At 46.1% G+C, this 27,993-nt stretch overlaps 1 protein-coding gene across 1 annotated transcript in view; it reads left to right on the top strand.

The window, feature by feature from the left end:
* Positions 1-4,889: 4,889 nt before the first annotated feature.
* mia (MIA SH3 domain containing) overlaps positions 4,890-27,993 on the top strand; it is a 34,768-nt gene continuing 11,664 nt past the window's right edge. The window contains 1 exon segment of the mRNA NM_001146656.1: positions 4,890-5,060. Coding sequence (NP_001140128.1) covers positions 4,937-5,060 — 124 coding nt within the window. The 5' untranslated portion in view covers positions 4,890-4,936.

The raw sequence follows: 27,993 nt of genomic DNA on the forward strand, positions 1-27,993 counted from the left end.
CCCATCTGGACAAGAGGAATACCTATGTAAGAGTGCTGTTCATCGACTACAGCTCAGCATTTTAAACCATAGTGCCCTCCAAACTTGTCATTAACCTCGAGACCCTGGGTCTTGACCCTGCTCTGTGCAACTGGGTCCTGGACTTTCTGACGGGCCGCCCCCAGGTGGTGAGTTTAGGAAACAACATCTCCACCCCGCTGATCCTCAACATTGTGGCCCAACAAGGGTGCGTTCTCAGCCCTCTCCTGTACTCCCTGTTCACCCATGTCTGTGGCCATGCACGTCTCCAACTCAATTATCAAGTTTGCAGATGACACTACAGTAGTAGGCTTGATTACCAACAACGACGAGACGGCCTACAGGGAGGAGGTGAGGGCCCTCGGAGTATGGTGTCAGGAAAACAACCTCACATTCAACGTCAACAAAACAAAGGAGATGATCGTGGACTTCAGGAAACAGCAGAGGGAGCAGCCCCCTATCTACATTGATGGGACAGTAGTGGAGAAGGTGGAAAGTTTTAAGTTCCCCAGCGTACACATCACGGACAAACTGAAATGGTCCACCCACACAGACATCGTGGTGAAGAAGGCGCAGCAGCGCCTCTTCAACCTCAAGAGGCTAAAGAAATTTGGCTTGTCCCCAAAAACACTCACAAACTTTTACAGATGCACAATCGAGAGCATCCTGTCGGGCTGTATCACCGCCTGGTACGGCAACTGCTCCGCCCACAACCGCAAGGCTCTCCAGAGGGTAGTGAGGTCTGCACAACGCATCACCGGGGGCAAACTACCTGCCCTCCAGGACACCTACAGCACCCAATGTCACAGGAAGGCCAAAAATATCATCAAGGACAACAACCACCCGATCCACTGCCTGTTCACCCCGCTATCATCCAGAAGGCGAGGTCAGTACAGGTGCATCAAAGCTGGGACCGAGAGACTGAAAAACAGCTTCTATCTCAAGGCCATCAGACTGTTAAACAGCTTCTATCTCAAGGCCATCAGACTGATAAACAGCCATCACTAACATTGAGTGGCTGCTGCCAACATACTGACTCAACTCCAGCCACTTTAATAATTAAAAATTGGATGTAATAAATGTATCTCTAGTCAATTTAAACAATTCCACTTTATATAATGTTTACATAACCTACATTATTCATCTCATATGTATATACTGTACTCTATACCATCTACTGCATCTTGCCTATGCCGTTCGGCCATCACTCATTTATATATTTATATGTACATATTCTTATTCATTCCTTTACACTTGTGTGTGTTTAAGGTAGTTGTTGTGAAATTGTTAGATTACTTGTTAGATATTACTGCATGGTCAGAACTAGAAGCACAAGCATTTCGCTACACTCGCATTAACCCCTGCTAACCATGTGTATGTGAACAATAATATTTGATTTGATTTGATATCAATCATGTAAGCACATGGAAATACTTTTTATAAAATTATTTATTTACAGTACTCGTCAAAAGTTTGGACAAAAATGTTGCTGAGTTGGACTGCAGAGTTACTGTCATGTTGCTGAGATGGACTGCAGAGTTACTGTCATGTTGATGGACTGCAGAGTTACTGTCATGTTGCTGAGATGGACTGCAGAGTTACTGTCATGTTGATGAGATGGACTGCAGAGTTACTGTCATGTTGCTGAGATGGACTGCAGAGTTACTGTCATGTTGATGGACTGCAGAGTTACTGTCATGTTGCAGAGTTACTGTCATGTTGATGAGATGGACTGCAGAGTTACTGTCATGTTGCAGAGTTACTGTCATGTTGCTGAGTTACTGTCATGTTGCTGAGTTACTGTCATGTTGATGAGTTACTGTCATGTTGATGAGTTACTGTCATGTTGATGAGATGGACTGCAGAGTTACTGTCATGTTGCAGAGTTGGACTGCAGAGTTACTGTCATGTTGCAGAGTTACTGTCATGTTGCAGAGTTACTGTCATGTTGCAGAGTTACTGTCATGTTGATGAGTTACTGTCATGTTGATGAGATGGACTGCAGAGTTACTGTCATGTTGCAGAGTTACTGTCATGTTGATGAGATGGACTGCAGAGTTACTGTCATGTTGCAGAGTTGGACTGCAGAGTTACTGTCATGTTGCAGAGTTGTGTCCTATTCTCCTCCCTTATCCCAAAGTGTGTGCTTGCATATTTCCAGGATGAGGAAATTTGTATTTCTATCGCTGAGGTCTGCAGCCATATTACAATGAGGGGATTCCTGCATTTACAGCCATATTACAATGAGGGGATTCCTGCATTTACAGCCATATTACAATGAGGGGATTCCTGAGGACTACAGCCATATTACAATGAGGGGATTCCTGAGGACTGCAGTCATATTACAATGAGGATATTCCTGAGGACTACAGCCATATTACAATGGGGGGATTCCTGAGGACTGCAGTCATATTACAATGAGGGGATTCCTGAGGACTACAGCCATATTACAATGAGGGGATTCCTGAGGACTGCAGTCATATTACAATGAGGATATTCCTGAGGACTACAGCCATATTACAATGAGGGGATTCCTGAGGACTGCAGTCATATTACAATGAGGGGATTCCTGAGGACTACAGCCATATTACAATGAGGGGAGTCCTGCATTTACAGCCATATTACAATGAGGGGATTCCTGAGGACTACAGCCATATTACAATGAGGGGATTCCTGAGGACTGCAGCCATATTACAATGAGGGGATTCCTGCATTTACAGCCATATTACAATGAGGGGATTCCTGAGGACTACAGCCATATTACAATGAGGATATTCCTGAGGACTACAGCCATATTACAATGAGGATATTCCTGAGGACTACAGCCATATTACAATGGGGGGATTCCTGCATTTACAGCCATATTACAATGAGGGGATTCCTGAGGACTACAGCCATATTACAATGAGGATATTCCTGAGGACTACAGCCATATTACAATGAGGATATTCCTGAGGACTACAGCCATATTACAATGAGGGGATTCCTGAGGACTACAGCCATATTACAATGGGGGGATTCCTGAGGTCTACAGCCATATTACAATGAGGGGATTCCTGAGGACTACAGCCATATTACAATGAGGGGATTCCTGAGGACTACAGCCATATTACAATGAGGGGATTCCTGAGGACTACAGCCATATTACAATGAGGGGATTCCTGAGGACTACAGCCATATTACAATGAGGGGATTCCTGAGGACTACAGCCATATTACAATGAGGGGATTCCTGAGGTCTACAGCCATATTACAATGAGGGGATTCCTGAGGACTACAGCCATATTACAATGAGGGGATTCCTGAGGTCTGCAGCCATATTACAATGAGGATATTCCTGAGGACTACAGCCATATTACAATGGGGGGATTCCTGAGGACTACAGCCATATTACAATGAGGGGATTCCTGAGGACTACAGCCATATTACAATGAGGGGATTCCTGAGGACTACAGCCATATTACAATGGGGGGATTCCTGAGGACTACAGCCATATTACAATGAGGGGATTCCTGAGGACTGCAGTCATATTACAATGAGGATATTCCTGAGGACTACAGCCATATTACAATGAGGATATTCCTGAGGACTACAGCCATATTACAATGAGGGGATTCCTGAGGACTACAGCCATATTACAATGAGGGGATTCCTGAGGACTGCAGCCATATTACAATGAGGGGATTCCTGAGGACTACAGCCATATTACAATGAGGGGATTCCTGAGGACTACAGCCATATTACAATGGGGGGATTCCTGAGGACTACAGCCATATTACAATGAGGGGATTCCTGCATTTACAGCCATATTACAATGAGGGGATTCCTGCATTTACAGCCATATTACAATGAGGGGATTCCTGAGGACTACAGCCATATTACAATGAGGGGATTCCTGCATTTACAGCCATATTACAATGAGGGGATTCCTGCATTTACAGCCATATTACAATGAGGGGATTCCTGAGGACTACAGCCATATTACAATGAGGGGATTCCTGAGGACTACAGCCATATTACAATGAGGGGATTCCTGAGGACTGCAGCCATATTACAATGAGGGGATTCCTGAGGACTACAGCCATATTACAATGGGGGGATTCCTGAGGACTACAGCCATATTACAATGAGGGGATTCCTGAGGACTACAGCCATATAACAATGAGGGGATTCCTGAGGACTACAGCCATATTACAATGAGGGGATTCCTGAGGACTACAGCCATATTACAATGAGGGGATTCCTGAGGACTACAGCCATATTACAATGAGGGGATTCGAAGCCCATGGTGACGTCAGCTGAAAACAAAACAACGTGGTGTCACGATGTAGGGTTCTGACTGTTCACAAGCAAAGTTTTTTGTTTTCTCTTAGAGGTCATGGGCCACCCTGCAGTCAGCAATACAGTCTGACCACAGACCTCCAGACAGGGCTGCACTCTCTCTGTAACACACTCACTCGCACTGCATTGAAGAATGTGTGCATGTGTGTGTCTATATGTGTGTCTCTGTGTCTGTCTCTCTGTGTGTCTATGTGTCTGTCTCTCTGTGTGTCTATGTGTCTGTCTCTCTGTGTGTCTATGTGTCTGTCTCTCTGTGTGTCTATGTGTCTGTCTCTCTGTGTGTCTATGTGTCTGTCTCTGTGTGTATCTGTGTGTGTCTCTGTGTATCCTGTCCTCTTTCTAGACAGTGGGTGGACTGTGCTACTCTGGGACTGGGGGGGTGATGAGAGGTGTGTCTTCTGTGGGCCTGAACAGAGCTGTCCTGTCCTCTTTCTAGACAGTGGGTGGAGTGTGCTACTCTGGGAAAAGGGGTGTCTTCTGTGGGCCTGAACAGAGCTGTGTGTGTTTTCCTCCCCTTCTTAGCCTCTATTCAGACAGCAGAGCAGCAGAGAGAGAGAAGCAGAGTAAAGGAGAGAAAGATGTCTGCTCGAGGAGTGTGTGTGTGGGGTGTTGTGTTTTTGTGTGTTGTGTCTGTCTGTCAGGCCGGAAGACAGATGCCCAAACTCTCCAACAAGAAACTGTGTGCCGACGCTGAGTGTAGCCGTGAGTACAGATAGAAATACAGCTACAGTACTACTACAACTATACTGTTACTATACTACAGTACTACTAAAACTATACTGTTACCATGCTACATGTACAGTACTATTAATACTATACTGTTATTATACTACATCTACAGTACTACTAAATCTATACTGTTACTATACTACAGTACTACTAAAACTATACTGTTACCATGCTACAGTACTACTAAAACTATACTGTCACCATGCTACAATACTACTAAAACTATACTGTTACTATACTACAGTACTACTAAAACTATACTGTTACTATACTACAGTACTACTAAAACTATACTGTTACTATACTACAGTACTACTAAAACTATACTGTTACTATACTACAGTACTACTAAAACTATACTGTTACTATACTACAGTACTACTAAAACTATACTGTTACCATGCTACAGTACTACTAAAACTATACTGTTACTATACTACAGTACTACTAAAACTATACTGTTACTATACTACAGTACTACTAAAACTATACTGTTACTATACTACAGTACTACTAAAACTATACTGTTTCTATACTACATCTACAGTACTACTAAAACTATATTGTTACTATACTACATCTACTGTTACTATACTACATCTACAGCACTACTAAAACTATACTGTTACTATACAACATCTACAGTACTATTAATACTATACTGTTACTATACTACAGTACTACTATAACTATACTGTTACTATACTACATCTACAGCACTATTAATACTATACTGTTACTATACTACATCTACAGTACTATTAATACTATACTGTTACTATACTACAGTACTACTATAACTACACTGTTACTATACTACATGTACAGTACTACTATAACTATACTGTTACTATACTGCAGTACTACTAAAACTATACTGTTACTATACATGTACAGTACTATTAATACTATACTGTTATTATACTACATCTACAGCACTACTAAAACTACACAGTTACTATACTACACCTACAGTACTACTATAACTATACTGTTACTATACTACAGTACTACTAAAACTATACTGTTACTATACTACATGTACAGTACTATTAATACTATACTGTTATTATACTACATCTACAGCACTACTAAAACTATACTGTTACTATACTACATCTACAGTACTACTAAAACTATACTGTTACTATACTACAGCTAAGGTACTACTAAAACTATACTGTTACTATACTACATCTACAGTACTACTAAAATATACTGTTACTATACTACATCTACAGTACTACTAAAACTATACTGTTACTATACTACAGCACTACTAAAACTATACTGTTACTATACTACAGTACTACTAAAACTATACTGTTACAATACTACAGCACTACTAAAATATACTGTTACTATACTACGTCTACAGTACTACTAAAATATACTGTTACTATACTACATCTACAGTACTACTAAAACTATACTGTTACCATGCTACAGTACTACTAAAACTATACTGTTACTATACTATAGTACTACTAAAACGTTACTGTTACTATACTGCAGTACTACTAAAACTATACTGTTACTATACTACAGTACTACTAAAACTATACTGTTTCTATACTACATCTACTGTTACTATACTACATCTACAGCACTACTAAAACTATACTGTTACTATACAACATCTACAGTACTATTAATACTATACTGTTACTATACTACAGTACTACTATAACTATACTGTTACTATACTACATCTACAGCACTATTAATACTATACTGTTACTATACTACATCTACAGTACTATTAATACTATACTGTTACTATACTACAGTACTACTATAACTATACTGTTACTATACTACATGTACAGTACTACTATAACTATACTGTTACTATACTGCAGTACTACTAAAACTATACTGTTACTATACTATGCTACATGTACAGTACTATTAATACTATACTGTTATTATACTACATCTACAGCACTACTAAAACTATACTGTTACTATACTACACCTACAGTACTACTATAACTATACTGTTACTATACTGTTACTATACTACATGTACAGTACTATTAATACTATACTGTTATTATACTACATCTACAGCACTACTAAAACTATACTGTTACTATACTACATCTACAGTACTACTAAAACTATACTGTTACTATACTACAGCTAAGGTACTACTAAAACTATACTGTTACTATACTACATCTACAGTACTACTAAAATATACTGTTACTATACTACATCTACAGTACTACTAAAACTATACTGTTACTATACTACAGCACTACTAAAACTATACTGTTACTATACTACAGTACTACTAAAACTATACTGTTACAATACTACAGCACTACTAAAATATACTGTTACTATACTACGTCTACAGTACTACTAAAATATACTGTTACTATACTACATCTACAGTACTACTAACACGATACTGTTACTATACTACATCTACAGTACTACTAAAATATACTGTTACTATACTACAGCCAAGGTACTATTAATACTATACTGTTACTATACTACAGCTACAGTACTACTAAAATATACTGTTACTATACTACAGTACTATTAAAATATACTGTTACTATACTACATCTACAGTACTATTAAAATATACTGTTATTATACTACAACTATTTTGTGAGTAAAGATACAACTACAGCTACCATACTATTATACTTCTACTACTATACTAATACTACCACCACTACCACTACTACTAATGCTACTACTACTATTAATACTATACTGCTATATGTTACTTTAGTCCGTATGTCAAGTGTCACATGGGATGACGCTGGAGAGACGAAGCAGGTACGGGGAGTAAAACATTTAATATAGAACGGACATGGAACGAGACAGTAACAGCGTCAGCGAACAGGTAACACAGACAAAAAACAATTAATGCAGCAGCGGGGAACAGAGCTGGGGAACTGACAAATATAGGGGAGGTAATAACAGGTGATGAGTGAGTCCAGGTGAGTCCAATATCGCTGATGCGCGTAGTGGATGATAGGAGTGAGTGATGTAGGGCAGCCTGGCGTGACGAGGGAAGGCAGGTGTGCGTAATAGATGGAAGGAGTGAGTGATGTAGGGCAGCCTGGCGCCCTCAAGCGCCAGAGGGGGGGAAGAGCGGGAGCAGACGTGACACCAAGTGTAGCCGTGAGTGCAGGTATAACTGCAACTACTATACTACTACTGAAATACTACTACTGAAATACTACTACTAAACTACGATAACTACGACTACTACTCCTACTGCTCCAACTAATCTACTACTACTATAATACTATGACTATTATAATATTACTACTATACTCCGACTGTAATTCCTCTACTCCTACTGTTACTACTACTACTACTACTACTATTATACTACTACTACTACTATTACTACTATTACTACTACTACTATAATACTAAAATACTACTACTACTACTATAATACTACTAGTATACTACTACTACTATTACTACTATTACTACTACTACTATAATACTAAAATACTACTACTACTGGTGGTTTTGGAGCAGTGGCTTCTTCCTTGCTGAGCGGCCTTTCAGGTAATGTCGATATAGGGCACGTTTTACTGTGGATATAGATACTTTTGTACCTGTTTCCTCCAGCATCTTTACAAGGTCCTTTGCTGTTGTTCTGGGATTGATTTGCACTTTTCACACCAAAGTACATTCATCTCTAGGAGACAGAACACATCTCCTTCCTGAGCGGTATGACGGCTGCGTAGTCCCATGGTGTTTATACTTGCGTACTATTGTTTGTACAGATGAACGTGGTACCTTCAGGCATTTGGAAATTCCTCCCAAGGATGAACCAGACTTGTGGAGGTCTACACATTTTTTTCCGAGGTCTTGGCTGATTTCTTTTGATTTTCCCATGATGTCAAGCAAAGAGGCACTGAGTTTGAAGGTAGGCCTTGAAATACATCCACAGGTACACCTCCAATTGACTCAAAGGATGTCAATTAGCCTATCAGAAGCTTCTAAAGCCATGACATCATTTTCTGGAATTTTCCAAGCTGTTTAAAGGCACAGTCAACTGAGTGTATATAAACTTCTGACCCACTGGAATTGTGATACAGTGAATTATAAGTGAAATAATCTGTCTGTAAACAATTGTTGGAAAAATGACTTGTGTCATGCACAAAGTAATGTCCTAACCGATAAGTATTCAGACCCTTTACTCAGTTGAAGCACCTTTGGCAGCGATAACAGCATCGAGTCTTCTTGGGAATGACGCTACAAGGTTGGCACACCTGTGTTTGGGGAGTTTCTCCCATTCTTCTCTGCAGATCCTGTCAAGCTCTGTCAGGTTGGATGGAGAATGTTGCTGCACAGCTGTTTTCAGGTCTACAGAGATGTTCGATTGGGTTCAAGTCCAGGCTTTGGCTGGGCCACTCAAGGACATTCAGAGACTTCTACTGAAGCCACTCCTGTGTTGTCTTGGCTGTGTGCTTAGGGTCGTTGTCCTGTTGGAAGATGAATCTTTGCTCCAGTCTGATGTACTGAGTGCTCTGGAGCAGGTTTTCATCAAGGATCTCTCTGTACTTTGCTCTGTTCATCTTTTCCTCTATCCTGACTAGTCTCCCTGTCCCTGCCGCTGAAAAACATCCCCACAGCATGATGCTGCCACCACCATGCTTCACCGTAGGGATGGTGCCAGGTTTCCTCCAAACGCGACGCTTGATATTCAGGCCAAAGCTTTCAATCTTGGTTTCATCAGACCAGACCTTTTGGCAAACTCCAAGAGGGTTGTCATGTGCCTTTTACTGAGGAGTAGCTTCTGTCTGGCCACTACCATAAAGGCCTTATTGGTGGATTGCTGCAGAGATGGTTGTCCTTCTTGAAGATTCTTGGGGACCTTCAATGCTGCAGAAATGTTTCGGTACCCTCAGATCTGTGCCTAGACACGGTCCTGTCTTGGAGCTGTACGGACAAATCCTTCGACCTAAGGGATCAAATTTAAACAGGATGCACCTTAGCTCAATTTCGAGTCTCATAGCAAAGGGTCAGAATACTTATGTAAATATGATATTTCGGGGGGGGGGGGGGGTTTCAGACATTTGCAAAAAAATTACTTTGTCACTATGAGGTATTGTGTTTAGATAGATTTTTAAACATTTTTTATGTAACCTTTATCTATCTAGGCATGTCAGTTAAGAACAAATTCTTATTTACAATGATGGCCTACACTGGCCAAACCCAGATTACGCTGGGCCAATTGTGCACCGCCCTATGGGACTCCCTGTAATGGTCCTGTGTGTAGCTGGTGTAATGGTCCTGTGTGTAGCTGGTGTAATGGTCCTGTGTGTAGCTGGTGTAATGGTCCTGTGTGTAGTGGTGTAATGGTCCTGTGTGTAGCTGGTGTAATGGTCCTGTGTGTAGTGGTGTAATGGTCCTGTGTGTAGTGGTGTAATGGTCCTGTGTGTAGTGGTGTAATGGTCCTGTAGTGGTGTAATGGTGTGTAGTGGTGTAATAGTCCTGTGTGTAGTGGTGTAATGGTCCTGTGTGTAGCTGGTGTAATGGTCCTGTGTGTAGCTGGTGTAATGGTCCTGTGTGTAGCTGGTGTAATGGTCCTGTGTGTAGCTGGTGTAATGGTCCTGTGTGTAGTGGTGTAATGGTCCTGTGTGTAGCTGGTGTAATGGTCCTGTGTGTAGTGGTGTAATGGTCCTGTGTGTAGTGGTGTAATGGTCCTGTGTGTAGTGGTGTAATGGTCCTGTAGTGGTGTAATGGTGTGTAGTGGTGTAATAGTCCTGTGTGTAGTGGTGTAATGGTCCTGTAGTGGTGTAATGGTCCTGTAGTGGTGTAATGGTCCTGTGTGTAGTGGTGTAATGGTCCTGTAGTGGTGTAATGGTGTGTAGTGGTGTAATAGTCCTGTGTGTAGTGGTGTAATGGTCCTGTAGTGGTGTAATGGTCCTGTAGTGGTGTAATGGTCCTGTAGTGGTGTAATGGTCCTGTAGTGCTGTAATGGTCCTGTAGTGGTGTAATGGTCCTGTAGTGCTGTAATGGTCCTGTAGTGCTGTAATGGTCCTGTAGTGGTGTAATGGTCCTGTGTGTAGCTGGTGTAATGGTCCTGTGTGTAGTGGTGTAATGGTCCTGTGTGTAGCTGGTGTAATGGTCCTGTGTGTAGTGGTGTAATGGTCCTGTAGTGGTGTAATGGTCCTGTGTGTAGTGGTGTAATAGTCCTGTGTGTAGTGGTGTAATGGTCCTGTAGTGGTGTAAGGGTCCTGTAGTGGTGTAATGGTCCTGTAGTGGTGTAATGGTCCTGTAGTGGTGTAATGGTCCTGTAGTGGTGTAATGGTCCTGTAGTGGTGTAATGGTCCTGTAGTGGTGTAATGGTCCTGTAGTGCTGTAATGGTCCTGTAGTGGTGTAATGGTCCTGTAGTGCTGTAATGGTCCTGTAGTGCTGTAATGGTCCTGTAGTGGTGTAATGGTCCTGTGTGTAGCTGGTGTAATGGTCCTGTGTGTAGTGGTGTAATGGTCCTGTGTGTAGCTGGTGTAATGGTCCTGTGTGTAGTGGTGTAATGGTCCTGTAGTGGTGTAATGGTCCTGTGTGTAGTGGTGTAATAGTCCTGTGTGTAGTGGTGTAATGGTCCTGTAGTGGTGTAAGGGTCCTGTAGTGGTGTAATGGTCCTGTAGTGGTGTAATGGTCCTGTAGTGGTGTAATGGTCCTGTAGTGGTGTAATGGTCCTGTAGTGGTGTAATGGTCCTGTAGTGGTGTAATGGTCCTGTAGTGCTGTAATGGTCCTGTAGTGGTGTAATGGTCCTGTGTGTAGTGGTGTAATGGTCCTGTGTGTAGTGGTGTAATGGTCCTGTGTGTAGTGGTGTAATGGTCCTGTGTGTAGTGGTGTAATGGTCCTGTAGTGGTGTAATGGTCCTGTGTGAAGTGGTGTAATGGTCCTGTAGTGCTGTAATGGTCCTGTAGTGGTGTAATGGTCCTGTAGTGGTGTAATGGTCCTGTAGTGCTGTAATGGTCCTGTGTGTAGTGCTGTAATGGTCCTGTAGTGGTGTAATGGTCCTGTAGTGGTGTAAGGGTCCTGTGTGTAGTGGTGTAATGGTCCTGTAGTGGTGTAATGGTCCTGTAGTGGTGTAATGGTCCTGTAGTGGTGTAATGGTCCTGTGTGTAGTGGTGTAATGGTCCTGTAGTGGTGTAATGGTCCTGTAGTGGTGTAATGGTCCTGTGTGTAGTGGTGTAATGGTCCTGTAGTGGTGTAATGGTCCTGTAGTGGTGTAATGGTCCTGTAGTGGTGTAATGGTCCTGTAGTGGTGTAATAGTCCTGTGTGTAGTGGTGTAATGGTCCTGTAGTGCTGTAATGGTCCTGTAGTGGTGTAATGGTCCTGTAGTGGTGTAATGGTCCTGTGTGTAGTGGTGTAATGGTCCTGTGTGTAGTGGTGTAATGGTCCTGTGTGTAGTGGTGTAATGGTCCTGTAGTGGTGTAATGGTCCTGTGTGAAGTGGTGTAATGGTCCTGTAGTGGTGTAATGGTCCTGTAGTGCTGTAATGGTCCTGTAGTGGTGTAATGGTCCTGTAGTGGTGTAATGGTCCTGTAGTGCTGTAATGGTCCTGTGTGTAGTGCTGTAATGGTCCTGTAGTGGTGTAATGGTCCTGTAGTGGTGTAATGGTCCTGTAGTGGTGTAATGGTCCTGTAGTGGTGTAATGGTCCTGTAGTGGTGTAATGGTCCTGTAGTGGTGTAATGGTCCTGTGTGTAGTGGTGTAATGGTCCTGTAGTGGTGTAATGGTCCTGTAGTGGTGTAATGGTCCTGTAGTGGTGTAATGGTGCAGGACAGCAGATATGAGTAATCAACGTACTTTACTCAAAATTACAAAAATACAAAGCAACATCACGAGCCCACAAAAACGGACCGATGTACAAAGAACAATCATTCACAAACAAAACATGGGGAACAGAGGGTTAAATAATAAACAAGTAATTGGTTGAGTGAAGCCAGGTGTGAAAGACAAAGACAGAACAAATGGAAAATGGATCAGCGGTGGCTAGAAGGCCGGTGACGTCGACTGCCGAACGCGGAGAGGGACCGACTTCGGCGGAAGTCGTGACACTCCCAATCACTGCAGGTTGTGATACAGCGTGGATTCGAACCAGGGTGTAACGGGCGTCGTAAGGATTAGACCAAGGTGCAGCGGGAACGTCTACACTCATCTTCTTTATTAAATCAAAAGAAGGAAAAACAAACAAATCACGTATACAAAACAACGAACGACACTAAACAGTCCTGTCAGGTGCACAGACACAAAACAGGAAACAACTACCCACAAATCCCATAGAAAAAACACCCCTCTTAAATAAAACTAGAAGCAACGAGGAGCAGCTGCTTCCAATTGAAGGTCAACCCCATTAACTAAACATAGAAATAGAAAGACTAGAACTAACATAGAAAAACACTAACCTAGAACATAGACCAAAAACCCCGGAACACTCTAAACAAACACCCCTCTTACATAATAACATAGCCCAACAAACCCCGAACCACATAAAACAAACACCCCTCTTACATAATAACATTGACCAACAAACCCCAAAACACTCTAAACAAACACCCCCTGCCACGTCCTGACCAAACTACAATAACAAATAACCCCTTTACTGGTCAGGACGTGACACAGTAAAGATGCAGTGCCTTAGGTCGCTGCGCCACTCGGGAGCCCTAATGACGTGGGGGAAAAATAATTGAATCCATTTGAGAATAAGGCTGTAACGTAACAAAATGTGGAAAACATCAAGGGGTCTGAATATTTTCCTGAATGCTCTGTACTTGGAGAACCCAGTGGATTCTGGTAGCATTTAATTGCTGATTCTAAGATTTGTAATTTCTAATGTATATGTTTTTGCTGTTTGTTCTTTGTTTTAGGGTTAGGGTTAAAAAAAAAACATTGTAGAAGGGGTTTATCCAGACATCTCCATTTTGGATAGACAGCTCTTTGTGTTGTTGTTTGTTTAAATGTTCCAATTTTCCCAGAAGTGGTTTGATTCTGTGGATTCTTCAATTACATTGAGCTGATTTCTGACGTGCTGTTCCTTCTTTTTCCGTAGTGTATTTCTGTATTGTTTTAGTGATTCACCATAGTGAAGGAGTAGACTCAGGTTTTCTGGGTCTCTGTGTTTTTGGATGGACAGGTTTCTACATTTCTTTCTTAGGTTTTTGCATTCTTCATCAAACCATTTGTCATTGTTTTTAATTTTCTTAGGTTGTCTGCTGAAAGGTCAAATATACTGTTTAAAATTTCTACAGCGAAGTTTACACCTTCACTATTACAGTGAAATGCTTTGTCTAGGAAGTTGTCTAAAAGAGATTGAATGTGTTTTTGCCTAATTGTTTTTTGGTTGGTTTCCACACTACTTTCCTTCCATCTATAGCATTTCTTAATATTATTCTGTTCCTTTGGCTTTGATGAGTCCTGATTGAGTATTGCTCTGTTAATGTAGACTGTGATTTTGCTGTGATCTGATCTGACTATGTACAGACCCAGCGTCCAACAGAGCTGTAGGAGTTGTGACCTGTTTTTGTTGGTTATGTTGTCGTAGTTGTGTCCAGGGGGGCATATGGGGGAGGGAATGCTGTCACCTCCAGGTAGATGTTTGTCCCCCTGTGTGCTGAGGGAATGCTGTCACCTCCAGGTAGGTGTTTGTCCCCCCTGTGTGCTGAGGGAATGCTGTCACCTCCAGGTAGGTGTTTGTCCCCCTGTGTGCTGAGATTGTCAGGTTCTTGTCCAGTTCTGGCATTTAGGTTGCCAGACTAGTACATGTCCCTGGGCCTGGAAATGATTGATCTCCCCCTCCAGGATGGAGAAGCTGTCTTCATTATAGTATGGGGATTCTAGTGGGGGGATATAGGTAGGATGGAGAAGCTGTCTTCATTAAAGTATGGGGATTCTACTGGAGGGATATAGGTGGGATGGAGAAGCTGTCTTCATTAAAGTATGGGGATTCTAGTGGGGGATATAGGTAGGATGGAGAAGCTGTCTTCATTAAAGTATGGGGATTCTAGTGGGGGGATATAGGTAGGATGGAGAAGCTGTCTTCATTATAGTATGGGGATTCTAGTGGGGGGATATAGGTAGGATGGAGAAGCTGTCTTCATTAAAGTATAGGGATTCTAGTGGGGGGATATAGGTAGGATGGAGAAGCTGTCTTCATTATAGTATGGGGATTCTAGTGGGGGGATATAGGTAGGATGGAGAAGCTGTCTTCATTAAAATATGGGGATTCTAGTGGGGGGATATAGGTAGGATGGAGAAGCTGTCTTCATTAAAATATGGGGATTCTAGTGGGGGGATATAGGTAGGACGGAGAAGCTGTGTTCATTAAAGTATGGGGATGCTAGTGGGGGGATATAGGTAGGACGGAGAAGCTGTCTTCATTAAAGTATGGGGATTCTAGTGGGGGGATATAGGTAGGATGGAGAAGCTGTCTTCATTAAAGGGGATTCTATTGGGGGGATATACTTTTTTTAGCACACAGGAGGAGATTTTTCTCTGTTGAGATAATTTCCTTATTAATTTCTAGCCAGATGTAAAATGTTCCTGTGAAGGAGAGTGAGAGAGCAGGTGAGAGAGAGAAAAAAGAAGGGGGAGAGAGAGAGAGCATACTTAAATTCCCACAGGACACCGGATAAGACAGGAGAAATACTCCAGATTTAACAGACTGATCCTAGCCCCCCGACACATAAACTATTGCAGCATAAATGCTGGAGGCTGAGACAGGAGGGGTCGGGAGACACTGTGGCCCCGTATCGTCCGACGATACCCCCGGACAGGGCCAAAAAGCAGTAATACCTTGAAATCAGCCCTAGCCTTAACAGGAAGCCAGTGTAGGGAGGCTAGCACTGGAGTAATATGATAAACATTTTTGGTTCTAGTCAAGATTCTAGCAGCCGTGTTTAGCACTAACTGAAGTTTATTTAGTGCTTTATCTGGGTAGCCGGAAAGTAGAGCATTGCAGAAGTCTAACCGAGAAGTGACAAAAGCATGGATACATTTTTATGCATCATTTTTGGACAGAAAATGTCAGATTTTTGCAATGTTACGTAGATGGAAAAAAGCTGTCCTTGAAACAGTCTTGATATGTTCGTCAAAAGAGAGATCAGGGTCCAGAGTAACGCCGAGGTCCTTCACAGTTTTATTTGAGACGATTGTACAACCAAGATTAATTGTCAGATTCAACAGAAGATCTCTTTGTTTCTTGGGACCTAGAACTAGCATCTCTGTTTTGTCCGAGTTTAAAAGTAGAACATTTGCTGCCATCCACTTCCTTATGTCTGAAACACAGGCTTCCAGGGAGGGCAATTTTGGGGCTTCACCATGTTTCATCGAAATGTACAGCTGTGTGTCATCCGCATAGCAGTGAAATGTAACATTATGTTTTCGAATGACATCCCCAAGAGGTAAAATATATAGTGAAAACAATAGTGGTCCTAAAACGGAGCCTTGAGGAACACCGACATTTACAGTTGATTTGTCAGAGGACAAACCATCCACAGAGACAAACTGATATCTTTCCAACAGATAAGATCTAAACCAGGCCAGAACTTGTCCGTGTAGACCAATTTGGGTTTCCAATCTCTCCAAAAGAATGTGGTGATTGACGGTATCAGAAGCAGCACTAAGGTCTCGGAGCACGAGGACAGATGCAGAGCCTCGGTCTGACGCCATTAAAAGGACATTTACCTTTACATTTTGTTTGAGAGGAATGGGAGATTCGATATAGGCCGATAGTTTTTTATATTTTCTGGGTCAAGGTTTGGCTTTTTCAAGAGAGGCTTTATTACTGCCACTTTTAGTGAGTTTGGTACACATCCGGTGGATAGAGAGCCGTTTATTATGTTCAACATAGGAGGGCCAAGCACAGGAAGCAGCTCTTTCAGTAGTTTAGTTGGAATAGGGTCCAGTATGCAGCTTGAAGGTTTAGAGGCCATGATTATTTTCATCATTGTGTCAAGAGATATAGTACTAAAACACTTGAGTGTCTCCCTTGATCCTAGGTCCTGGCAGAGTTTTGCAGACTCAGGACAACTGAGCTTTGGAGGAATATGCAGATTTAAAGAGGAGTCCGTAATTTGCTTTCTAATGATCATGATCTTTTCCTCAAAGAAGTTAATGAATTTATCACTGCTGAAGTGAAAGCCATCCTCTCTTGGGGAATGCTGCTTTTTAGTTAACTTTGCGACTGTATGAAAAATACATTTTAGATTGTTCTTATTTTCCTCAATTAAGTTGTAAAAATAGGATGATCGAACAGCAGTGAGGGTTCTTCGATACTGCTCGCTACTGTCTTTCCAAGCTAGTCGGAAGACTTCCAGTTTGGTGTGGCGCCATTTTCGTTCCAATTTTCTGGAAGCTTGCTTCAGGGCTCGGGTATTTTCTGTATACCAGGGAGCAAGTTTCTTATGACAAATGTTTTTTTGTTTTTAGGGGTGCGACTGCATCTAGGGTCCAGGATTATGAGGAAAAACATTAAGATCCACAACATTTATTCCACGGGACAAAACTAGGTCCAGAGTATGACTGTGGCAGTGAGTAGGTCCAGAGACATGTTGGACAAAACCCACTGAGTCGATGATGGCTATGAAAGCCTTTTGGAGTGGGTCTGTGGACTTTTCCATGTGAATATTAGTCACCAGAAATTTGAATATTATCTGCCATGACTACAAGATCTGCTGTATACTGCCCAGGAGGCCTGTAAACAGTAGCTATAAAAACTGATTGAGTAGGCTGCATATATTTCATGACTTGAAGCTCAATAGACGAAAACAGTCATTTTTGCTATCGTAAATGTTAGCAACACCTCTGCCTTTGCGGGATGCGTGGGGGATATGATCACTAGTGTAACCAGGAGGTGAGGCCTCATTTAACACAGTAAATTCATCAGGCTAAAGCCATGTTTCAGTCAGGCCAATCACATCAAGGTTATGATCAGTGATTAGTTCATTGACTATAACTGCCTTGGAAGTGAGGGATCTAACATTAAGTAGCCCTATTTTGAGATGTGAGGTATCACAATCTCTTTCAATAATGGCAGGAATGGAGGAGGTCTTTATTCCAGTGAGATTGCTAAGGCGAACAACTCCATGTTTAGTTTTTCCCAACCTAGATCGAGGCACAGACACGGTCTCAATGGGGAAAGCTGAGCTGACTACACTGACTGTGCTAGTGGCAGACTCCACTAAGCTGGCAGGCTGGCTAACAGCCTGCTGCCTGGCCTGCACCCTATCTCATTGTGGAGCTAGAGGAGTTAGAGCCCTGTCTATGTTCGTAGATAAGATGAGAGCACCCCTCCAGCTAGGATGGAGTCCGTCACTCCTCAACGGGCCAGGCTTGGTCCTGTTTGTGGGCGAGTCCCAGAAAGAGGGCCAATTATCTACAAATTCTATCTTTTGGGAGGGGCAGAAAACAGTTTTTAACCAGCGATTGAGTTGTGAGACTCTGCTGTAGAGCTCATCACTCCCCCTAACTGGGAGGGGGCTAGAGACAATTAATCGATGCCGACACATCTTTCTAGCTGATTTACACACTGAAGCTATGTTGCGCTTGGTGACCTCTGACTGTTTCATCCTAACATCGTTGGTGCCGACGTGGATAACAATATCTCTATACTCTCTACACTCGCCAGTTTTAGCTTTAGCCAGCACCATCTTCAGATTAGCCTTAACGTCGGTAGCCCTGCCCCCCGGTAAACAGTGTATGATCGCTGGATGATTAGTTTTAAGTCTAATACTGCGGGTAATGGAGTCGCCAATGACTAGGGTTTTCAATTTGTCAGAGATAATAGTGGGAGGCTTCGGCGTCTCAGACCCCGTAACGGGAGGAGCGGAGACCAGAGAAGGCTCGGCCTCTGACTCCGACTGGCTGCTTAATGGGGAGAACCGGTTGAAAGTTTCTGTCGGCTGAATGAGTGACACTGGTTGAGCATTCCTACAGCGTTTCCCTCCAGAAGCCATGAGAAAGTTGTCCGGCTGCGGGGAGCTGTGCGAGGGGATTTATACTACTATCTGTACTTATTGGTGACACAGACGCTGTTTCATCCTTTCCTACACTTAAAATTAACCCTGCCTAACGATTGCGTCTGAAGCTGGGCTTGCAGCACAGCTATCCTCGCCGTAAGGCGATCGTTCTCCTGTAAAATATGAGAACAGCGACTGCAATCAGAAGGCATCATGTTAATGTTACTACTGAGCTTCGGCTGGTGGAGGTCCTGTAGAACCATGTCCAGATAAAGCGTCCGGGGTGAAAAAGTTGAATGAAAAAAGTTGAGCGAGGGGAAAAAATATAAATATAAAATCGTAATTAAAAAGTAGAATCCGATAAGTTGTCAGAAAGCAAAGTAACGTTAGCAACAAACCGCATAGCAACAAACCGCACAGCAGCACGTAAACAAGTCTCTAGACTCCCCTCTGTCTCTCTAGACTCCCCCCTCCGTCTCTCTAGACTCTCCCCTCCGTCTCTCTAGACTCCCCCCTCCGTCTCTCTAGACTCCCCCCTCCGTCTCTCTAGACTCCCCTCCGTCTCTCTAGACTCCCCCCTCCGTCTCTCTAGACTCCCCTCTGTCTCTCTAGACTCCCCCTCTGCTCCCTCTCTAGACTCCCCCCTCTGCCCCCCTGCTCTCTAGACTCCCCTCTGTCTCTCTAGACTCCCCTCTGTCTCTCTAGACTCCCCTCTCTCTCTCTAGACTCCCCTCCGTCTCTCTAGACTCCCCCCTCGTCTCTCTAGACTCCCCTCTCTCTCTCTAGACTCCCCTCTCTCTCTCTAGACTCCCCTCTCTCTCTCTAGACTCCCCTCTGTCTCTCTAGACTCCCCTCTGTCTCTCTAGACTCCCCTCTCTCTCTCTCTAGACTCCCCTCCGTCTCTCTAGACTCCCCCCTCTCTCTCTAGACTCCCCTCTCTCTCTCTAGACTCCCCTCTCTCTCTCTAGACTCCCCTCTCTCTCTCTAGACTCCCCTCTGTCTCTCTAGACTCCCCTCTGTCTCTCTAGACTCCCCTCTGTCTCTCTAGACTCCCCCCTCTGTCTCTCTAGACTCCCCCCTCTGTCTCTCTAGACTCCCCTCTCTCTCTCTCTAGACTCCCCTCTCTCTCTCTAGACTCCCCTCTGTCTCTCTAGACTCCCCTCTCGTCTCTCTAGACTCCCCTCTCTCTCTCTAGACTCCCCTCTCTCTCTCTAGACTCCCCTCTCTCTCTCTAGACTCCCCTCTCTCTCTCTAGACTCCTCCCTCTCTAGACTCCCCTCTCTCTCTCTAGACTCCCCTCTCCTCTCTCTAGACTCCCCTCTGTCTCTCTAGACTCCCCTCTCTCTCTCTAGACTCCCCTCTCTCTCTCTAGACTCCCCCTCTCTCTCTAGACTCCCCTCTCTCTCTCTAGACTCCCCTCTGTCTCTCTAGACTCCCCTCTCTCTCTCTAGACTCCCCTCTGTCTCTCTAGACTCCCCTCTCTCTCTCTAGACTCCCCTCTCTCTCTCTAGACTCCCCCTCTCTCTCTCTAGACTCCCCTCTCTCTCTCTAGACTCCCCTCTCTCTCTCTAGACTCCCCTCTCTCTCTCTAGACTCCCCTCTGTCTCTCTAGACTCCCCTCTGTCTCTCTAGACTCCCCTCTCTCTCTCTAGACTCCCCTCTGTCTCTCTAGACTCCCCTCTCTCTCTCTAGACTCCCCTCTCTCTCTCTAGACTCCCCTCTCTCTCTCTAGACTCCCCTCCCCCTCTCTAGACTCCCCCTCTCTAGACTCCCCTCTCTAGACTCCCCTCTCTCTCTCTCTAGACTCCCCTCTCTCTCTCTCTAGACTCCCCTCTGTCTCTCTAGACTCCCCTCTGTCTCTCTAGACTCCCCTCCCCCTCTCTAGACTCCCCTCCCCCTCTCTAGACTCCCCTCCCCCTCTCTCTAGACTCCCCTCTCTCTCTCTCTAGACTCCCCTCTCTGTCTCTCTAGACTCCCCTCTCTCTCTCTAGACTCCCCTCTCTCTCTCTAGACTCCCCTCTCTCTCTCTAGACTCCCCTCTCTCTCTCTAGACTCCCCTCTCTCTCTCTAGACTCCCCTCTGTCTCTCTAGACTCCCCTCCGTCTCCCCTCTCTCTCTCTAGACTCCCCTCTCTCTCTCTAGACTCCCCTCTCTCTCTCTAGACTCCCCTCTGTCTCTCTAGACTCCCCTCCGTCTCCCCTCTGTCTCTCTAGACTCCCCCTCTCTCTCTCTAGACTCCCCTCTGTCTCTCTAGACTCCCCTCTGTCTCTCTAGACTCCCCCTCTCTAGACTCCCCTCTCTCTCTCTAGACTCCCCTCTCTCTCTCTAGACTCCCCTCTGTCTCTCTCTAGACTCCCCTCTGTCTCTCTCTAGACTCCCCTCTGTCTCTCTAGACTCCCCTCTCTCTCTCTAGACTCCCCTCTGCTCTCTCTAGACTCCCCTCTGTCTCTCTCTAGACTCCCCTCTGTCTCTCTCTAGACTCCCCTCTGTCTCTCTCTAGACTCCCCTCTGTCTCTCTAGACTCCCCTCTGTCTCTCTAGACTCCCCTCTGTCTCTCTAGACTCCCCTCTGTCTCTCTAGACTCCCCTCTCTCTCTCTAGACTCCCCTCTGTCTCTCTAGACTCCCCCTCTGTCTCTCTAGACTCCCCTCTGTCTCTCTAGACTCCCCTCTGTCTCTCTAGACTCCCCTCTGTCTCTCTAGACTCCCCTCTCTCTCTCTAGACTCCCCTCTCTCTCTCTAGACTCCCCTCTCTCTCTCTAGACTCCCCTCTCTCTCTCTAGACTCCCCTCTCTCTCTCTAGACTCCCCTCTCTCTCTCTAGACTCCCCTCTCTCTCTCTAGACTCCCCTCTGTCTCTCTAGACTCCCCCCTCTCTCTCTAGACTCCCCTCTCTCTCTCTAGACTCCCCCTCTCTAGACTCCCCTCTGTCTCTCTAGACTCCCCTCTCTCTCTCTAGACTCCCCTCTCTCTCTCTAGACTCCCCTCTCTCTCTCTAGACTCCCCTCTCTCTCTCTAGACTCCCCCCTCTCTCTCTAGACTCCCCCTCTCTCTCTCTAGACTCCCCTCTCTCTCTCTAGACTCCCCTCTGTCTCTCTAGACTCCCCCCTCTCTCTCTAGACTCCCCTCTCTCTAGACTCCCCCTCTCTAGACTCCCCTCTCTCTCTCTAGACTCCCCTCTCTCTCTCTAGACTCCCCCCTCTCTCTCTAGACTCCCCCTCTCTCTCTCTAGACTCCCCCTCTCTCTCTAGACTCCCCTCTGTCTCTCTAGACTCCCCTCTGTCTCTCTAGACTCCCCTCTGTCTCTCTAGACTCCCCTCCCCCTCTCTAGACTCCCCTCTCTCTCTCTCTAGACTCCCCTCTGTCTCTCTAGACTCCCCCTCTGTCTCTCTAGACTCCCCTCTCTCTCTCTCTAGACTCCCCTCTCTCTCTCTAGACTCCCCTCTCTCTCTCTAGACTCCCCTCTCTCTCTCTAGACTCCCCTCTCTCTCTCTAGACTCCCCTCTCTCTCTCTAGACTCCCCTCTCTCTCTCTAGACTCCCCTCTCTCTCTCTAGACTCCCCTCTCTCTCTCTAGACTCCCCTCTCTCTCTCTAGACTCCCCTCTGTCTCTCTAGACTCCCCTCTGTCTCCCCTCTGTCTCTCTAGACTCCCCTCTGTCTCTCTAGACTCCCCCTCTGTCTCTCTAGACTCCCCTCTCTCTCTCTAGACTCCCCTCTCTCTCTCTAGACTCCCCCCTCTCTCTCTAGACTCCCCCTCTCTAGACTCCCCCTCTCTAGACTCCCCTCTGTCTCTCTAGACTCCCCTCTGTCTCTCTAGACTCCCCTCTGTCTCTCTAGACTCCCCTCTGTCTCTCTAGACTCCCCTCTGTCTCTCTAGACTCCCCTCTGTCTCTCTAGACTCCCCTCTCTCTCTCTAGACTCCCCTCTGTCTCTCTAGACTCCCCTCTCTCTCTCTAGACTCCCCTCTCTCTCTCTAGACTCCCCTCTCTCTCTCTAGACTCCCCTCTGTCTCTCTAGACTCCCCTCTCTCTCTCTCTAGACTCCCCTCTCTCTCTCTAGACTCCCCTCTGTCTCTCTAGACTCCCCCCTCTCTCTCTAGACTCCCCCTCTCTCTCTCTAGACTCCCCCTCTCTAGACTCCCCTCTGTCTCTCTAGACTCCCCTCTCTCTCTCTAGACTCCCCTCTCTCTCTCTCTAGACTCCCCTCTGTCTCTCTAGACTCCCCCCTCTCTCTCTAGACTCCCCCTCTCTCTCTCTAGACTCCCCCTCTCTAGACTCCCCTCTCTCTCTCTAGACTCCCCTCTCTCTCTCTCTAGACTCCCCCCTCTCTCTCTAGACTCCCCTCTCTCTCTCTAGACTCCCCTCTGTCTCTCTAGACTCCCCTCTGTCTCTCTAGACTCCCCTCCGTCTCTCTAGACTCCCCTCCCCCTCTCTAGACTCCCCTCCCCCTCTCTAGACTCCCCTCTGTCTCTCTAGACTCCCTCTCTCTCTCTCTAGACTCCCCTCTCTCTCTCTTTAGACTCCCCTCTGTCTCTCTAGACTCCCCTCTGTCTCTCTAGACTCCCCTCTCTCTCTCTAGACTCCCCTCTCTCTCTCTCTAGACTCCCCTCTGTCTCTCTAGACTCCCCTCTGTCTCTCTAGACTCCCCTCTCTCTCTCTAGACTCCCCTCTCTCTCTCTAGACTCCCCTCTCTCTCTCTAGACTCCCCTCTCTCTCTCTAGACTCCCCTCTCTCTCTCTAGACTCCCCTCTCTCTCTCTAGACTCCCCTCTCTCTCTCTAGACTCCCCTCTGTCTCCCCTCTGTCTCTCTAGACTCCCCTCTGTCTCTCTAGACTCCCCCTCTGTCTCTCTAGACTCCCCTCTGTCTCTCTAGACTCCCCCTCTGTCTCTCTAGACTCCCCTCTGTCTCTCTAGACTCCCCCTCTGTCTCTCTAGACTCCCCCTCTCGACTCCCCTCTGTCTCTCTAGACTCCCCTCTCTCTCTCTAGACTCCCCTCTGTCTCTCTAGACTCCCCTCTGTCTCTCTAGACTCCCCTCCCCCTCTCTAGACTCCCCTCTCTCTCTCTCTAGACTCCCCTCTGTCTCTCTAGACTCCCCCTCTGTCTCTCTAGACTCCCCTCTCTCTCTCTCTAGACTCCCCTCTCTCTCTCTAGACTCCCCTCTCTCTCTCTACCCCTCTCTCTCTCTAGACTCCCCTCTCTCTCTCTAGACTCCCCTCTCTCTCTCTAGACTCCCCTCTCTCTCTCTAGACTCCCCTCTCTCTCTCTAGACTCCCCTCTCTCTCTCTAGACTCCCCTCTCTCTCTCTAGACTCGACTCCCCTCTCTCTCTCTAGACTCCCCTCTCTCTCTCTAGACTCCCCTCTCTCTCTCTAGACTCCCCTCTCTCTCTCTAGACTCCCCTCTCTCTCTCTAGACTCCCCTCTGTCTCTCTAGACTCCCCTCTGTCTCCCCTCTGTCTCTCTAGACTCCCCTCTGTCTCTCTAGACTCCCCCTCTGTCTCTCTAGACTCCCCTCTCTCTCTCTAGACTCCCCTCTCTCTCTCTAGACTCCCCTCTCTCTCTCTAGACTCCCCCTCTCTAGACTCCCCTCTCTCTCTCTAGACTCCCCTCTCTCTCTCTAGACTCCCCTCTGTCTCTCTAGACTCCCCTCTGTCTCTCTAGACTCCCCTCTGTCTCTCTAGACTCCCCTCTGTCTCTCTAGACTCCCCTCTGTCTCTCTAGACTCCCCTCTCTCTCTCTAGACTCCCCTCTCTCTCTCTAGACTCCCCTCTCTCTCTCTAGACTCCCCTCTGTCTCTCTAGACTCCCCTCTGTCTCTCTAGACTCCCCTCTGTCTCTCTAGACTCCCCTCTGTCTCTCTAGACTCCCCTCTCTCTCTCTAGACTCCCCTCTCTCTCTCTAGACTCCCCTCTGTCTCTCTAGACTCCCCCCTCTCTCTCTAGACTCCCCCTCTCTCTCTCTAGACTCCCCCTCTCTAGACTCCCCTCTGTCTCTCTAGACTCCCCTCTCTCTCTCTAGACTCCCCTCTCTCTCTCTAGACTCCCCTCTCTCTCTCTAGACTCCCCCTCTCTCTCTCTAGACTCCCCTCTCTCTCTCTAGACTCCCCTCTGTCTCTCTAGACTCCCCCCTCTCTCTCTAGACTCCCCCTCTCTCTCTCTAGACTCCCCCTCTCTAGACTCCCCTCTCTCTCTCTAGACTCCCTCTCTCTCTCTCTAGACTCCCCCCTCTCTCTCTAGACTCCCCTCTCTCTCTCTAGACTCCCCTCTCTCTCTCTAGACTCCCCTCTGTCTCTCTAGACTCCCCTCTGTCTCTCTAGACTCCCCTCCGTCTCTCTAGACTCCCCTCCCCCTCTCTAGACTCCCCTCCCCCTCTCTAGACTCCCCTCTGTCTCTCTAGACTCCCTCTCTCTCTCTCTAGACTCCCCTCTCTCTCTCTCTAGACTCCCCTCTCTCTCTCTTTAGACTCCCCTCTGTCTCTCTAGACTCCCCTCTGTCTCTCTAGACTCCCCTCTCTCTCTCTAGACTCCCCTCTCTCTCTCTAGACTCCCCTCTCTCTCTCTAGACTCCCCTCTCTCTCTCTAGACTCCCCTCTCTCTCTCTAGACTCCCCTCTCTCTCTCTAGACTCCCCTCTCTCTCTCTAGACTCCCCTCTCTCTCTCTAGACTCCCCTCTGTCTCCCCTCTGTCTCTCTAGACTCCCCTCTGTCTCTCTAGACTCCCCCTCTGTCTCTCTAGACTCCCCCTCTGTCTCTCTAGACTCCCCCTCTGTCTCTCTAGACTCCCCTCTGTCTCTCTAGACTCCCCCTCTGTCTCTCTAGACTCCCCCTCTCGACTCCCCTCTGTCTCTCTAGACTCCCCTCTCTCTCTCTAGACTCCCCTCTCTCTCTCTAGACTCCCCCTCTCTAGACTCCCCCTCTCTAGACTCCCCCTCTCTAGACTCCCCTCTGTCTCTCTAGACTCCCCTCTGTCTCTCTAGACTCCCCTCTCTCTCTCTGGGGTGGGGGTGAAGTTGGCAGGTAGCAAAGTAACGTTAGCAACAAACCGCACAGCAGCATGTAAACAAGTCTCTAAGTTGTGACCGGAAATGACGCATCAGATTCACAACTGTCAGAATGTTGAGGCCCTCTTTGCGGGAGTGGGGGGCATAGGTCTGATCATCTGAGGGTGGCCTATTTGGGATGTGGACATGGTTGGTTTGGGGAGGTATTGATTGGTTGGGGTGGGGGTGTGGGTGTGGCTGGTGATGCTGTGGTCGGAATGTAGGTCCTCTCGGCGTGGGTCCTCTAGGTTCCGCAGGTCTGCAAGAGTGTCTCGTAGGTCGATTGAGATTGTATGGCTTTTTGCTCAATTTTATACGCCTGTTTGGGGCGGCAGGTAGCCTAGTGGTTAGAGCATTGGGCCAGTAACTTAAAGGTTGCTAGATCGAATCCCCAAGCTGACGATGTAAAAATCTGTCATTCTCCCCATGAACAAGGCAGTTAACCCACTGTTCCTAGGCCATCATTGTAAATAAGAATTTGTTCTTAACTGACTTGCCTTGTTAAATAAAGGAAAAGGTCTGGGCGGGGTGTCTATTGGTCTGTTGCTCCTGTGTTGAGGGCAATGTCTTTTACAGTTCTGGCAAAGGTGGGCACTGCTGCCTGGTATAGGTGGACCTGGTTGTCAAGGCTGTTCAAGTCCTTGGTGGAGTGGTGGGCCAGGTAGACATTAGTCCAGGGTGGAGTGGTGGGCCAGGTAGGCATTAGTCCAGGGTGGAGTGGTGGGCCAGGTAGACATTAGTCCAGGGTGGAGTGGTGGGCCAGGTAGACATTAGTCCAGGGTGGAGTGGTGGGCCAGGTAGACATTAGTCCAGGGTGGAGTGGTGGGCCAGGTAGACGTTTGGTTTTGAGGCACAGTCACGGGAAATACTTGCGTTTACCTGCTGTATGGTAGCAGGGTGGAAGTATTTTCGTGGTAGCAGGGTGGAGATTAACCACTTGTGCATTGGGGAAAATAGAAGAAGCTTTTTCAATCACTCCCTTCAGTGCTGTGGCCACCCTTTCCTCCTGTGCTCTCAGGTTGTTTGTGCCTCTATGTATTATTATGTGGCTGGGTGACCCTAGTTGGTCCTCAGACAGAAGGTCTAGGGTGCACTGGGTGAACCTAGTTGGTCCTCAGACAGAAGGTCTAGGGTGCGCTGGGTGAACCTAATTGGTCCTCAGACAGAAGGTCTAGGGTGCACTGGGTGAACCTAGTTGGTCCTCAGACAGAAGGTCTAGGGGGCGCTGGGTGAACCTAGTTGGTCCTCAGACAGAAGGTCTAGGGGGCGCTGGGTGTTTGGACACCAGAGTTTAGGCACTGTGTGTTTGGGAAAAAGTTGATTTTCTTGTATGTGGACACGTGCTCTTCGAACATCTCATTCCAAAATAAGAGGCATTAATGATTTGCCTAGTTAAATAAAGGTTCAATAAAACATCTATAAAAAGAATAGGGATTTGGTCCCCCTTTGCTGCTATAACAGCCTCCACTCTTCTGGAAAGGCTTTCCACTAGATGTTGGAACATTGCAGGGACTTGCTTCTGTTCAGCCACGAGCATTAGTGAGGTATTAGTGAGGTCGGGCACTGATGTTGGGCAATTAGGCCTGGCTTGCAGTCGGCGTTCCAATTCATCCCAAAGGTGTTCGATGGGATTGAGGTCAGGGCTTTTGGCAGGTTTGACAGAAATGTTACAAGTTAGAAAGGTGGCATCCTATGACGGTGTTGAAAGTGGCTGCCAATGTTTGTCGATGGAGATTGTATGGCTTTTTGCTCGTTTTTATTCACCTGTCAGCATTGGGTGTGGCTGAAATAGCCGAATCCACTAATTTGAAGGGGTTTCCACATGGCTTTGTATATATAGTGTATTTACCATTTAAGTCCATAAGGAGTACAATCAGTGGCTTGTGGGGGGTTGTCAGGAGGGCTATC

Source organism: Salmo salar, chromosome 04, assembly GCF_965601325.2.
Source record: "Salmo salar chromosome 04, fSalSal1, whole genome shotgun sequence".
NCBI lineage: Eukaryota > Metazoa > Chordata > Actinopteri > Salmoniformes > Salmonidae > Salmo > Salmo salar.